At 42.9% G+C, this 14,786-nt stretch overlaps 2 protein-coding genes and 1 pseudogene across 5 annotated transcripts in view; all 3 read right to left on the bottom strand.

Annotated features, from left to right (window-relative positions):
• kcnh4b (potassium voltage-gated channel, subfamily H (eag-related), member 4b) overlaps positions 1 to 2,774 on the bottom strand; it is a 34,993-nt gene extending 32,219 nt beyond the window's left edge. For all 3 annotated transcript variants that reach the window (XR_004212652.1, XM_031843353.1, XM_031843354.1), the window contains exon 1: positions 902 to 2,774. Coding sequence is in view for 2 of the 3 variants with exons in the window: in XM_031843353.1 (XP_031699213.1) it covers positions 902 to 977 (76 nt within the window). In the remaining variant the exon portion in view is untranslated. The remainder of the gene's footprint in view (positions 1 to 901) is intronic.
• Positions 2,775 to 2,877: 103 nt separating this feature from the next.
• ghdc (GH3 domain containing) lies at positions 2,878 to 10,161 on the bottom strand. Of its 2 annotated transcripts, XM_031843394.1 has the most exons (12): positions 9,936 to 10,161; positions 9,438 to 9,740; positions 8,495 to 8,691; positions 8,196 to 8,390; positions 7,963 to 8,082; positions 7,372 to 7,669; positions 7,022 to 7,211; positions 6,546 to 6,617; positions 6,293 to 6,426; positions 6,070 to 6,158; positions 5,703 to 5,972; positions 2,878 to 5,093 (listed from the first exon to the last, which is right to left on the bottom strand). In XM_031843394.1, the coding sequence occupies exons 1-11, from the start codon at positions 10,000 to 10,002 to the stop codon at positions 5,751 to 5,753; spliced, it is 1,887 nt and encodes a 628-aa protein (XP_031699254.1). In that variant the 5' UTR covers positions 10,003 to 10,161; the 3' UTR covers positions 2,878 to 5,093; positions 5,703 to 5,750. The 2 variants fall into 2 exon arrangements, with proteins under 2 accessions (XP_031699254.1, XP_031699253.1); XM_031843393.1 differs by lacking the exon at positions 2,878 to 5,093 and having other exon boundaries at positions 5,514 to 5,972.
• Positions 10,162 to 11,698: 1,537 nt separating this feature from the next.
• Positions 11,699 to 14,705, bottom strand: LOC116381324 (FERM domain-containing protein 6-like; annotated as a pseudogene).
• Between the last annotated feature and the right edge of the window lie 81 nt (positions 14,706 to 14,786).

Genomic DNA, 14,786 nt, shown 5'->3' with positions numbered 1-14,786 from the left:
AGTCAGCAGGGAGTCCATGTTTAGCTCACAGACCCTTCAGCAGGTTAGATGCAACATGACGGCCTGACCCCTGATCCACGTCACCTCTCAATTAAAAGTGTTATATGATCTTCTCATTTCACAAACCTCTTCATTTGTATTTCAAACTACAGCCAGTTTCCCTGATTGGCAGCATGTGTTTTTCTCTTGAGAGATCATTTAACACCTCATTAGAATGCCTCACCCACAAGTCAAAGCTTTAATTGCATTGCCCTACACATCAATTACACTGTAATGTCTCTCATTTCACTGTGTTTACTCCCCCAAGCCGAGTCGAGACCCAGCTCATAGAACGACTGCGAGCCAGCAGTTCGTTCAGGCGGCTACGACTAGCGGAGAGTGGGCAGGGTGACTCGACAAGCGAACAAAACACAGACATCCCCACGGTATTTGTTTACAACACGCCACAACCTCCCCTGAGGCGGCACAAGGTACAAAACAAGAGACACAGATCAAGCAGAAATGGAGCTGCTGCCTAATGGCTGCAGTGACTAGTTTGGAGCTCACTGTGTGAAACAAATGTGAAGGGACAAACTGATTTCTGAAGGTCAATTTTCTGCTTGTGTCTTACTGTAAAAGTGAAAACAAACTTTTTCTCTACATCCCACTGCAAACTGCCAGCAGATATGGCTTTAGTCAGGTAGTGTTGTGCTGTTTGGTGTTCAGATACGGAGCACCACGGGCTGACCTGAGAACAGGTGTATCTCGCTGATGTTCAAGTAGGACATTCTTTCTTTTCTCGCCGAGAAAACACTAAGCCAGCTGCAACCAGCAAGTCTTATTTCCTGTGATGACAGCCATCCTGCATTAAGACCTTTAATTATTTCATTTTTACTTGTTTTTAAATGTTTTTTGTACTTACGGGTGCCATCGAAGCGCGTAGCGATGGTGTCCAGAAAGGTGTTCTGTGGGGCCAGGAGGCCCTTCATCACTGGCATCTTGACCCAGATGTGGGGCGGCCAACAGCTGGCTGGAGGTCACACCATCCCAGAGGCACAGCAGGTGGCTTCCAGGGGCTCTCAGCTGGTGCAGGAGACTTTGAGGGTGACAATCCAGTGCCGGCGGGGACACACATTTACAGTCAAAGCTGCCACCCTTCTCCAAGCGACGCCTCTCCCAAAGACAATAGTGCTGTCGGGGAAGACTAAATTAACGCACTCCAACAACGCAGAGGTTAAGGTGTGGGTAGCCTAGATAAGTAGAAATTAAGAGAAGCAATGACCAGCAGCTGCTCAGTCAGCAAGGAGAGATCAAGTCCAGGTGACGCTGAGATCCAAAGAGCTTCAGCTCTGTCAGCCCAGCTGTTGCTCGTCTGCACCTTTCAGCCGGAGGGCTCATTTCAGCAGCAACGTGGAGCAAGTCCACTGCTTCTTCCATCTACAGGAGGACCCAGAATGTGCAAGACAAAAATTGACAGTGCTTGTGTCTACACCTTGCATCCCTCCGCTCAGAGCTCTGTCAAGATGCTGTGCCAGAGTAGTTGCATCTTCTTGAGCTTTCTCTCTCTCTCTCTCCCTCTCTTTCTCTCTCGCTCCTGCTCCCATCCACTCCTGTGATGCCCCAGCCAATGAGATGCTGGCATCCTCTATGGGGACCAGTTTTCAGAGAAAGAGAGAGAGAGAGAGAGGGAGAGAGAGTGGAGGGAGGGAGAGAGAGGGTGCTTTTGGAGCAGCTGACAGCACCATTACACCCCATAGTGCAACTATTGGCACATGGCTTTTGTGTGCATGTCTGCATGTCGGTCCATGCAGGCTATTGTATTCAGTTGGACTGTGTGCCATTGTGCTGTTCTGTCATGTCTGACTCAAGGGACATTGTGAAAGTGTGTATGTGTGTGTGTGTGTGTGTGTGTGTGTGTGTGTGGAGGGGGAAGACATATTCAGACTTGTTTTTCTTACGTATTTACTTTGCTGTGTGAAGGCATGAGGACTGTAGCCCTAAAAATACCATTCCTAGAGTATTGTTTTTTTACAATCGTCTCTGCTGGATGGAGCTGGTCACTGTTGCCCTCCCAGCCCCTACAGTATCCTCATGAGAGAATTAAGGCTCTGGGATAAAAGCCGCTAAGAGCGGATTAAAAGGATAAGCCTGGAGATGTTTTTCATGAGGACTTGGTGCTAAACACACCAAAGGAAAGCCGCGTCTTAACTCACTTTGACCCAACAAACAACACAACTTAGGAAATACTTCTCGATAGTGAAGTAACAGGAACAATTGTTTCTCGTATCGTGTTCATTTTGTCAACAGCAGATTTTACAGTAATCAGGGGAAAGATTATGCTACTATTAATTCAATTAATGTCATCAAATATTATCATTTTAAAGTACATTGACAAACCTGATAATTAGGGGATGTTTCTTTCCGGTTTAGTTGAAATGCATTGAGATAATTTGTCCATTTGAAAATGTTCACAAGCTATTTGCAGAAGGTTTTAGCAAATAGGCAGAAGACTTTGATTCTGTTCATTTTAAAGTGGACAATAAGGTTTTCAGTAGGAGGAAGGGTCTGAGTTTAACTGAATTATGAGTCGTCACTGTGATTTATGTGGAGCTCGAGGACGAATCCAACAACAGTGCTTAGGTGGTGTAGATTGTCCCAGAAGCTTGAAGCCTTACCAACGACAATATATCATTTTGAAACTATATTTAGACCTTTCAGCATCCTCAATTTAAAATTAACACAACAGTCAAGACTAATTGTTTTAAACCTTCCTGTAACATCATGGGTTTGAAACTTTGTAGACTTTCTATGCCTGCTAAAAAAACAAAAAAATCTAATTCTCACAATATATCTCCTAGACCATGCATCAAGTGTGGCTTTATGCAAATTGGGAGTTGAGCAAACAGAAATGGATGAGAAAAGAAAACGAAATATACAAGTTTCTTGTGAAGGCGTCGGTAATCTGGGAAAACTTGAGCAGATTCAGCAGCTGTGTGGGCGCTTCCTCAAGACAGAAATGAAGTTTGTAATCTTTGGGGGGGGAAAAGTTTGGTTTTGATCTGTTTTGGCAGTCCCGGCAGCAACTGAGATGAGAATAAACAGGTCAAGGAAGAGGTGAATGATAATAGCCATAGTACTGTGTGCATGTAGTTATTTGCAGCGAGAACATGTGTACATGTGTGGAGTCTGATACATTCTGTTTCTGAGTGTTAGAAAAGACAATTTTCTGAACTCAACATTGATATGATGTCAGAGAGAAAGTGCTGGAGAAAAAAAAAGCACAATCAATCCATCCGGCTGGCAGCACAGGTGAGCTGCATTGGGAGAACAAAGAGGAAAAACACAACCAGTGAAAGTCAAAGACTGGCTCTCAGACTGTAAGGAAGTACTGTTCCTCCTCTCGGATTCTATTCAAGCCCTGGCAGCTCATCGCTGCTATTTATTTTTAATGACTTCTCTTCTTGTAGTTCATCCATCTCTGCTTGTCGCTAATAAAGAGTCTAATCCATTAAACATGCTCACTAGCTACTAGTCTAATACGACAGAGTGACGCACAGACGGCCAGGTGAAATATGATCCTAACTATATTTCCCACAGTTCTGCTGGTATTTTCCCAGATTTTGGAGGTGCTTTAAAAAGGGTTGAATACATCTTTGAACAATTGTTTGTTATATTTACAAAAAGGACTCTTATCTACAACTTTAAACTTCAATGAAAATCTGCAGCTACAATCCTGATTTAAACTGTAGGATAGATAATCTCTGTAGTCGGCATCATTTACTCAACATGCAACGTCTCCTCTCTCAATCAAATACACCCTCCATCCCTCAGCAAACCCATTGAGAAAACAGGCCTGTCATTCTCAAATCCCTGCTGTTTACATTGAATTAACTTGTGACTGAACAGATGTGCCAAGAAGCTCTGCGCGCGTAAATCCTCGAGGCCTGTGAGGATGACAGACACACACCATTTCACTAAACACCAATCAGAGAAAGACGACACTCTGTCACGAATAAACAAATACATGGCGAGAGGATAAAGAAACTGGAAATATTTACCTACCATGCTGTCATTATATTATACCCTGGAACCCCACTAAACAGGCATAATAAAATATGAATATATATACAGCTTCAACATCTCAGCCTCTGTTCCCTCGAGTCTCCATGTCATGAAACGGCTTATTTGACTCCTGTTTCGGCCTGATCACACTATGAAGACGAAATAAAGTGCAAGTAGTGACAAATCTCTGCTGAAATGGGACGTTACTAAAAATATTAGCCCATTTTGTGAAGGAGAGAAGCGTGTCATGCAACAACACGAGAGTTAAGAGGGTCATCTCAGACGTGGGCTTGTTTAGTATTCTAAGTATATCATTTTCATTAAATTACATAATGATGCTGAAGACATTATTATAAGTCTCTACTCTCTCTGATCTGCCAGTAAAAAAAAGACCTCTTTGCTACATTTAAACTTCAGAAATCTCTTACAGCCTGAGATTTCATGTATTCTGACTTACAATGAGAGACCAGTAATCGAGATGAAGGCACTAAAAGTCATGACTAAGAATCCACTGTTAAATTAAGACAATAAGACCTGTGGTAGACAGCATGATAACAGCTATTGTAGAAGTCTTGCCTACATGACTACCCCCCCTAGTGGTGACAATAAATCCTGCCACTGGTAGTGTATGCACTAGCACAAGTACAGTCTGATTTAAATCAAGTATGCAGGCAGAAACGAGCAAGCTAATCCCGTTTGCTGCATGCTGGCATGGGAATCATGAGGCGCAGTCTACACTATATTGAATCTTTCCATTAATCTGGTTTTAAAATGCCAACAGGACTTAAGGAGAGCAGAAACTGGGAGCTCACTCCAGGAGTCCAGTGCAACAGTATCTGAATATGGTAATTTAGGAAAGAGAGCATGCTGAGATTAAATGACAGTTCTGGAGACAAACGTCAGAAGCAAGTCGAGAAAAATGATGTATCTGAGTTAACTAGAGCTACACATTGCATACTTAACTTTACATCCAGTGTGTTACATCCGTCTACCAGGAGAAACAAAAGGGAATACGGAGACGAAACATCTCCTGCTGTTGTGTCCAGATTTTGCTAAACAGAACATAATGGTCAATAAATAAGAGGGTTGACTGCAGGATGCTTTTCAGCCCCGCTCCATGATTTATGCATATAAGAGGGATGTGCAAATGTTGATTTCATCCTCACAGGTGACTGCACTTATGGGACAACGTGAATGTGTTAGTGCCGTAACATTCAACAACACCAGGTGGTATCAGTTGAAAGGATCATATTGTTAAAAATGTGTATCGATGCTAACATTTTACAAGCTTAAGCACTGTTAGTGAGGCTCATTTCATACACGTTATTTGGATTTCCTTCAGCTGCCCTCAAGACCAGTCAAATGTAAGGAAAACCCTTTTGTTTATGATTAACACCCCAGTAATGATAACCATCCACATAATAAGATATGGTACGATGAAAATGTTATGTAGCAGTAACAAAACTACGGTAACAGTTTAATAAAACACTTTAATAAAATGATATCTGTGGACAAGATAATAAATCCGTCAAATGAACATTTCTCAAACATGAAATGAAGTTGTGTTTTTCTGTTTTAGAGTTCCAAAAGGCACAATAAATCAAATCGTTCATGAGCAGTAGACTGAAAAACTGGAGACATTTAATTCAGTCAGCGCTCACCACAGAGTCCACAAGCTTTGTCTCTTTCTCCGCAAACAACGGGAGGTTTCAGGAAACGGTCTTTCCCAGGAGGAAGTCAGCGTATTCTTTCCTGCGCAGCACTCGGTGCATTTTGAAGGTGTTGGGCAAGGTGTTCGAGAAGGCCATCATTTGTTTGCGGAGTTCCTTGAACGCACCCTCCGCCACCAGCTGCACCCTCATCGGTCCGATGCTGCCTTTGACACGAAAGGACTTGTAGACAGCAGAGTCCTGCTGGAGACAGATGTCCAACTGTACGGGGAGAGAGAGGAGATGCCACTCAGAGGAAGATGATAAAGATCAATTTCATAATAAAGAAAAAAAACTAGGTATGTTAAGTCTGTCTTACCTTGTATCGTTGCTCCTCTGTGAGGTTTCTCACACCTTTCATCTCGATAAAGACCTGGTAATGAGGATCTGAGCCGCCTATGGAATCTCCTACAACACCAAAAAGTAAGATTCATTTGGGAGCAAACTCAACCTGACTAACCACTTAGAAGACTTCCCACACACACAGATGTCAGATCCCAAATTCTGCTGGAACACTGAGGGCTTTAAGCTAGGCGTCTTACCCATGATGCCGCTCTCAGCGCAGCAGTAGTCAACCAGCTGAGCTCCCTGCCACTGAGCAACCGCTTTCTTCAGAGCATTGAGGAACAATGCCTCAGAAACTTTCTCCCCCCGAACGCTCAACATCTGACCCCGTCTGGCAAAAGAACATACGTCGATGTGTTGTATACTCTTAACAATCAACACGGGCGGACGTACAGTACATCACATGCAGCGGGACATACGCAACAAATGTGCACAGGGACAAAAATGTACCTGTACTGAAACTCAACAATGGGACACTGGTTGTGGAATCCGACTACTTTCACGATGTCTCCAATGCGATACCTGTAACACAGCTGAGAGCAGTGTCATTTATGCAAAAAAGTGAAGTTTGTGAAATACCTGGGAATAAACCTTAGATTGAAGTTCTGATCATGTTTCAATTTGAATGGCATGTTGGATTGTCTAACAGAGTCATTTATAGAGTGCAGTCAAATGAAACCACATCACAATGACACAAGGCAATTACTGAATATAATCTCTCCCTTTCTGTAGCTCATTCTTTGACAGTTAATTAAAGGCACAGTAATTCTTCCTAAAATGAGTCTACATTTCAGGTATTTACCCCCTAATAATGTAATAAACATAGAGTTGTCAACATTTAAATGCCAAATCCTGCAAGAGCACCCACTGTCCTAATCATTTCATCCATCATTAGATCATTTTTGGTTGTAAATTTAAAATCAGACCTGAAGAGTCCTGAAGCGTTTGTGATGACGAGCTCGTAGTTTTGTCCCTCCTTCACCTCCTCCATCAGCAGCGTGTGAGGGGTCTCCTCCTCCAGGCTGCTCTCTGGCAGGAACTCGCAGAACATTGAACGAGGACACAGCATGTAGCGTCTGTTTGGCTCCTGAGGCCACAGGTTCACCCCTATCAGACCTGCAGGGGCCCGTACACACAATTAGAGCTAATGCTACGGAAGAGACCAACACCACAGGGAAAGGCTTTGTGGGACTTTTAGAGGTATGAATGAGCATTGTGCTTAATTGACACACAATAGGACGTTTGGCCACAGTGATTGCTGGAATCAGGCTCCTACCTTCAGTAGCAGCGTAGAAAGGCGAATAGAAAGGCACTCCCCGGCAGTAGTTCTCCCTCAACATTTCCCCATAGATCTGATTGGAGCCTGAGTCTACTGCCAGCACCAGGTGGAGGTGAGGCCACAGCCGCTTGGCGATCCCACAGAAACCTTCCTGGAAGTGGGCCCTGAGCTGAGCGGCCCTCTCTGGGTCCGGCTTCATCGCAGCCTCGAGCCTGGACCTCACTTTGGTCTCCAGAGCCAGAGCGCTGCTAACCTCCCCTTGTTCAATGTCCTCAACAAGCTCCTGCCAGCGATCCTGCGAGACGGAGAGGAGATGGGAAAGAAATTACTTTTCTAATCTTTTCTCCATCAAACAAATGACCTACGCTTTTCTTTCGGTCATTAGGAGCCTGACACCTGACTCGAGATGCCTTCCCACTTGTCTAGAAAATGTCCCAGTGGGACTCACACCAGGTATGCATGAAGCGTTTTCCACCAAATCAAAATCAGAGTGTTTTTAAATGATTTCAATGATTTTCCTGGAGGGTGTTTTTACGTGACATGCAATTATTATCTGTATAACAAATCATGACATGAGCTATTCTTTACCTGTAAAGCACTGAAAGCATAGAAGACTGTGGAAGCAAAGTTGGAATCCAGCGTTCCCACACTGGGATCTTTGAGAGCAAACAGGAGATGCAAGTAGAGGGTGTCCTTCTCACTGGGAACCTGAAAGAGAGGGCAATACAATCCCTTAAAAACTGTTCTAAGTGGAAAATAATTAACAACAAAAATCCTATACATAGCAAGATCATTAGGGGGGAACTCATGTTGATCATCACCTCAAAGGCGGCTGCTGGGGTGGTGTAGAGGTTGAGCATGTGGCGGGAGGAGGCTGGCGTGGAGGAGTTCGGTCCGATGGGAACACCGGCCTCAGACTGGCGAAAAGTAGGCGAGTAGAAGAACTTGGTGGTGCGCTGAAGGCTGTCCGTCGCAGGAAATGCTCTTCCCATGGCATCCAAACACACAGTCACTCCCTGGTGGAAACACATGAATAAATATTATAGTTTAATTTGCACAACAACACACGTTACAGCTGGGCCAACACATCATCATCATCATCATCATCATCATGCTTCACCTGCAGGAAGAACTCCGTGTTGGTGTCCTTGGTGCTGAGCAGCATGGCGCTGGCTCCCGACGTCCCAGAAGTCATGGCCAGGATCAGCGGTTTCTCAGCAATGATCACCTTCTCCTCTCCTGTCGCGATGCGTCTGATGAGCTCGCGGTAGTGCTCGTATGTGGTGATGGGGTGACGCGCTCGGAAGCCAACGCTGTCTGGAAAATCACAGGAAGTTTTTTTTTAGGTTTCTGTTTATGAGTGAAAAACTGTCTTTGTCAAACCTTTTACCTTTATCATTTTGAAATCTTAATTTCACTTGTGAGGGCAATGAAATGTGGTTTGTAGCTCAGAAGAGACAGTAAGTGGTCCTTTGAGTTGAGGCTATTTATCACACTGTTCAAAGGGTAAATAATAACACTTCTCATTTAATAGGGACAAGACTCGCAGCTTCATCTTACAACTCTAACTCCACATGAGCTAATTGTGAGAATGTGCTGCATTTCTTCTGTAAATTGTATGTTTGGGATTTGGACAAACTAAATAAGGGATTTGAAGAAATAAAGTTGGGTTTTAGGAATTTTTTGGGACATTTTTAGAAGAAAATAAAGACTTAGATCTGTGTATGGGGAGATACATTTAAAAAAAGTTAAATATGAATAGTGAAAAGAAGACTGCAGCTTGGTGCCTTGTCAACACATTCTTAAGGGGGTGGGGCTTCACGACCTCAGCCCAGCTGTCAAGCTTACTGGTTAGACTCTGCTTATATGTATACACACACACACACACACACACACACACACAATACATCACAACCAGTCAGAGGACAAATGAGTGTGTCAGAGGAGGCAGGCTGTTACAACACGTGCAGTTTGTTGTCCTGCAAAATAATCTGACTTGCACCTAAAATATAAAATAAAAAAACACCACGTCAAATCTGTTCACTATCTCATCCTTATCTTACCTGTAATTGAGTTGAAGTCGTACTGTCTTCCATAACATGTGTCTGCGTTTTTGCGCAGGCGCTTCAGCAGAGTCTGCTCCTGGACTAGCTTCACGTTGAGAGTATCGGCTTCGAGCTTCTTTCTCTGCTGCCTGCCCAGCCAGCCCACACCCTTCACCGCCAGATACTGGCTGAGCAGACTGCCCAGCGTCCGGCCCTCACCCTTCATCCTCGAGCTCACGTCCCTCCAGATGAGCGCCATCCCGGCCAGGGAGCACACACCGACGGTACCGCCGAGGACGGAGGGCAGTGAAGGCGGCATCACTGTGGCCCATGGTCGGCGTTACACAAGAAGCATAAGAGGCAAATGAGCCAGGTGGGGGTGCTGTTAGACATATTTACACGTGGATATGTTATGTGGATTGTTTTAACAGTTAAGGCAGCCAATGTACTGCTGGTTACAGTTAGACCGTTCCCATCATGCAACACGTTCAGCTTCATTATAACAAAGCCACTTACCCAGGATGTGCCCAATGATGGCGAGAACAAACGATAACACCGCAACAAGAACCCAAGAGAAAGCCATCTTCAGCAAACAATGCGACTTAACGTTTCTGTGTTTCTAACTGTTCACATGAATAATAACGTGTATGTCGCATTTTTTCTGACAACAGAAGAGCCTGAACCTTTGCTTTCGTAGAGCTTTGAGTCACTTCCGTGTTTGGGTCGCAGCCTGTAGCGCTGATTGGCTGAATACACGGTGACGTACGTCTGTCTGACACACGTACCTCGACCTACCCAGAAAAAACCTTATTTTTAATGTGGAAAAACATATGAAAGTTGACTCTAATTTAGCTATGTGCAATTTTTGCAAATCCCAAATATATAAATTAAATGAAAATATAGATTACACAATTTCCCTTTCTTCCTTAATGATATTCAGCTGTATTCCAATTTCTAGTGAATTTATAGGCGCCATATTTTCAGTTTTTTTCTTATCTACATTTATATACTGTGTGTTTACTGTATCTTGAAAAACAGAACCAGTCCCACTATTGTTTCCTAGGTCAAGAACGGACTTTCATGCTTAAACAAAACCATATTTATTTTAATTGATTATTTACATATTTTATATAATTTACAATAATGTTTCTATGAAGAATATTTCTGGAAATCTACATATTACACCAGAAAAAATTCTGAGTTAGAATAATTATAATGTTATTGTTATTTACAGACAGTAAGTAGAAGGTATTTGTCTGAGCTTATGGTAGCATCATTTATATATTAGGTACAAGATCTATGATGTGAGCATCAGAGCAGTAACATCAGGGATCTTGTCCTGAGCTTGTAATGAATCCCTTTTTCCTCTGGCTGTACATTAGTCCACAGAAACCCCTTCATCAGCTCTCCTCCGCAGAACCTGCACAAAGGTCACAGAAATCACTGACACCTTTGATGTCGGGCTGTGCTGGAAATTTTCAGTCGGAGAGATCCGCTCACCTGTTTCATTTCCACGCCGACAGCTGAAAATGAAAGAGCACAGAAAAATCACGGAGTGCACAGGAAATGATAGACACACCATCAAGCTTATTTGGACTGACCTGCCCAATAAGAAGAGGGTAACTCCACAGGCCCGTCGACAGCCAGCTCAGCCAACCACGACAGCTCAGCTGGGTTGTCGACAAATAACTCCACTGGTTCGTCCACACAAAGCTCAAACTCTGCCACAGTCAACATAAACACACAGACGTCCAATGCATCCTCCTGAAAAACTTAAGGCACCAGTTTTGCAGCTCAAATTATTCCCTGTACTCTAAGTTTATATATATATCTTCATTATCATTTATTGTGAAACCTTTAGTGGAATAGAGTAGACAAGAAAGGAAGTAAGATGACAGCTGACAAACTTATTTGACCGTGGAAAGCTGCAATGTCTTGGAACATGTTTTTTCCCCTCCTGACCTGTGACTTTATCTTCCTCCTCCTCTTCCTCATCCTCCTCTTTGGACCAGGCTGTGACTGTTTCGACTGCAACACTCCAGTCGGACATGGACGATGTTAGGCTGTTGCTCTGCAGCCTGTGTGCTAAGCGCGTTGTGTCACAAACGTAGGCCTCCTTGTAGAAGTGACTGGCTGAAGAGAGAGCGAGGAAAAGAAACAGACACGTTTGGATTGTGATTATGTGAGAAACCGGCTTAAAAGTTTTGTTTTTTGAAAACTTTGGTTATAAGGGATATTCATTGAATCATTGTGATTGAAATGAAATAGCGATGACAAAACAAAGAAACTCCTTTAAACTTTCTGACCCTCCGTGTCATCGAGCTGTTGGATGTAGCTGACTACTCCTCTGGTGTCGATGTGGAGCCGGTGACTGTCACTAAGGTGCCTCAGGACGTGTTTGGAGTGGAAGGCTGAAGGAGTGTAATACACCAGCTTAGGGAGGCACAGAGAGCCCACTGCAGCGATTTCAAACCTGCTGCCCTGGACAGCAAGAGAGAAGAAGGGTACAATCCAAAAAGAGGGCTAGAGGATGTGGCAACATGCACGTCTATGTGAATACATTGTGTACTTTGGTGTGTATGTAGTCTTTAAGGACCAACCTGGAAAGTGAGGCGGTCAATGTCGGTCCAGGAAAAGTCATACAGTAGGCACAGCTTCCCTTCCAAATCCTTCAGTAAAAAGTTACTACATGTAAACTCAGGAATGAATTGATTAAAAAGGTTCCAGAAAGTTTATTTACATCTACAAGTGAAACCCTTCAAGAATTAATGTGCATATGCAAAAATAAATTCCCAAACAGACCCACCTGATAAATATGGACTCCTTTCAATGCCACACCAAGAAGGATTGAACTTCTCAGCTCTTTTTTCTCCTGCACATAAAATAAAACCAAGAAGCAGAGTTTGATATGTAAAACATCAGCTCATGTAGCACCCGATGTTGCAGGACAGAGTATGTTTCCTCAGTTAAACACTCTCATGAACGGCCTCACAACTTTCAGATTTGTTTGAAGGTCTATGACAGTTACAGTATTCTGGTGGTGGATTCTGTGCAGACCTGTTTCATTCTGTAGAAGGTGACTGGTCCATCCTGCAGGTTGCCGGCCTCTTTTATAAAGAGCAGGACCGCTTGGCTACGCGTCACACCTCTCAGCTCGATGTGCAACACCGGGCAGTGCTGGAGCAGGAAGTCTTGTCCACGACGCTTTATCAGCTAAAGACATAACTCGTGTTACACACGCATACAACAATTTAGGTTCGGTCCAAATGCTCAGACTTTTTTTTACCCAGGAGGGGAAGTAATCTTCAGGAAGAAAGTAATGTTGGTGTCTTTTCTCTTCTCCCTCCTCCTCATCATTCCCCTCGGCTGTCCGCTCCAGATCTCCGACATCAGCCTGGAGTGCAGAAGCTGCCAGCTGGAAGAACAACGCTTCCTGATGGCGGCTCTCCGAATGCAGTACTTTGTGCCTCAGCTCAGCGTAGTAGAGCTGCTGCACTTTGCTGCTCCTTAAACAATGAGAGGTTGACTCTGTATTGTCAGCACATATTGATAGACAACAGATGTGATGTTTAAAACAGCGGGGGAGAACATTCATGATTTATATATATATGTGCAGACAGATGAATCTCCTTCATAAAAAGATGCTGATGGGACATTAACTTACAATATCAGCCGACCACTCTCTACATAATACTGCACTCTCAGAAATAAGATGAATGGGACCTGGAAATAAATGTAGAATACATATTTCAACAGAATCAACGAGAAATGTTGCTCACTTTGAATTCTGCACATTACCTCTACTGACAGTCATGTTTGAAGAAAGAAACAGAAATGGTATTTATAGATTATAGATATTTCCCTGAACAATAACAGGGACAAAGATTAGTTTGTACAGAACATCTCCCTAGATATAAGGCAGTATAATATGCGTTATCACTGTTTATAACTTCACTGAGGCACTCCGCTACATGCAAAAGGTAAAGCTTCTGAGAAAACGACTGCCGAGCTTAAACTCACCATTAAGGATCCTCTGTTCCATCTTTTGCCAAAGTACTTGCTCAGCTTTTGCTCCAAATCTAGAAAGAGGTATTCGTTATCTGAGGGAAAAAAAACACATTTAATTAAGTCAGAGAAAACACGGCATGGTCATCTTTAGCTTCACGGGCTCCTGTAAGTTCATTCAGCAGCCTCCCTAAATTTCGGCATCCCACAATAAAGTATTTGAAAACATTTACTCTTGAACTCCCACACAGACACTAACTGACCTCTGAGAACAGCCAGACCAAAGACTTGGAGTTCACTGACGCCAAGCTGCTTCAACACAATATTCAACACCTCGTGGCCTCTGGCTCTCACCTAAAGAAACACACATAACAAGAATAAGAACATAAGAGCACACGTGAGCTTTGGGTTCACGCTGAGCAAGTGTTTTGGCTTTGTGGTGTCAGCATTTTGTAAATTATTGGGTATCAGACAGCTGAAAAGTTCAACAATCTTCCCTTAAACCCCTACACTTGTATGTTTAGTGTTATTAATTTGAGACAAAACACACAATAAACAATTATAAAGATGAATTTGACTGATAGCATTATCATTGTTTTTTATATCATGAGATATAGCAACATTGTTAATTATTTTGGCTATGATAATCGTCTATGAAAACCTGATATTGTGATCCAAAGTCAAATTATTTTGGGATTAAATGAGTTTTATCATCCCATTACAGTAAAAATGCAGTTTCAAATGCTTTTCCAGTTTGAAGAAGTACATTTAATGTTTCCCAAATATATTAAAATCATCACATTTCAGTAAAGCCCCTGTGTAATCTGGCACATCAATGACAGCTGGGGTCTTTATATTTCTAATCCCAAGTGACAGGTTAAAACAAAAGATAAAAAACACAAATATGACACAAAAACAACATTGAAGCCACGCACCCCGACAGTACAGTCCAGGTTCTGCTTGTTCAGTAGGAGGATGCACACTCGTTTCTGCGTCGTCCTCATGGTCACAGAAGCTTCAGTTGGTCTCAGACCTCCGTATACCGTCCTCTTGTCCTCTCATGAGCTAACTGAAGATGGCCGGCCTTCCTCCCTAACCTGACTTTTATATCTTGTTGATATAAAAAACACAGGAAAGCATCACATCCTCACATTGGGTTTGTAGCATCTGTTTGGGCCTTATCCATTTCTACAGCATTCTCACATAAAAAAAACTAAACAAAACAGAATACAAGGAAACATATTTTGTTACTTCACATGATATGGATAAAATCAATTAAGAGTATTTAAAAAATGTATACCGACATAGATACCCAAATATTTACTGTCCCATCCTGGCACTAAAAATAAATTCATAAAAAGA

Source organism: Anarrhichthys ocellatus, unplaced genomic scaffold (assembly GCF_004355925.1).
Source record: "Anarrhichthys ocellatus isolate YVR2014 unplaced genomic scaffold, GSC_Weel_1.0 scaffold4, whole genome shotgun sequence".
In the NCBI taxonomy this organism is placed as follows: domain Eukaryota; kingdom Metazoa; phylum Chordata; class Actinopteri; order Perciformes; family Anarhichadidae; genus Anarrhichthys; species Anarrhichthys ocellatus.
Note: the sequence above shows the minus strand (reverse complement) of the source record. Positions and strands in the feature narration are given on the sequence as shown.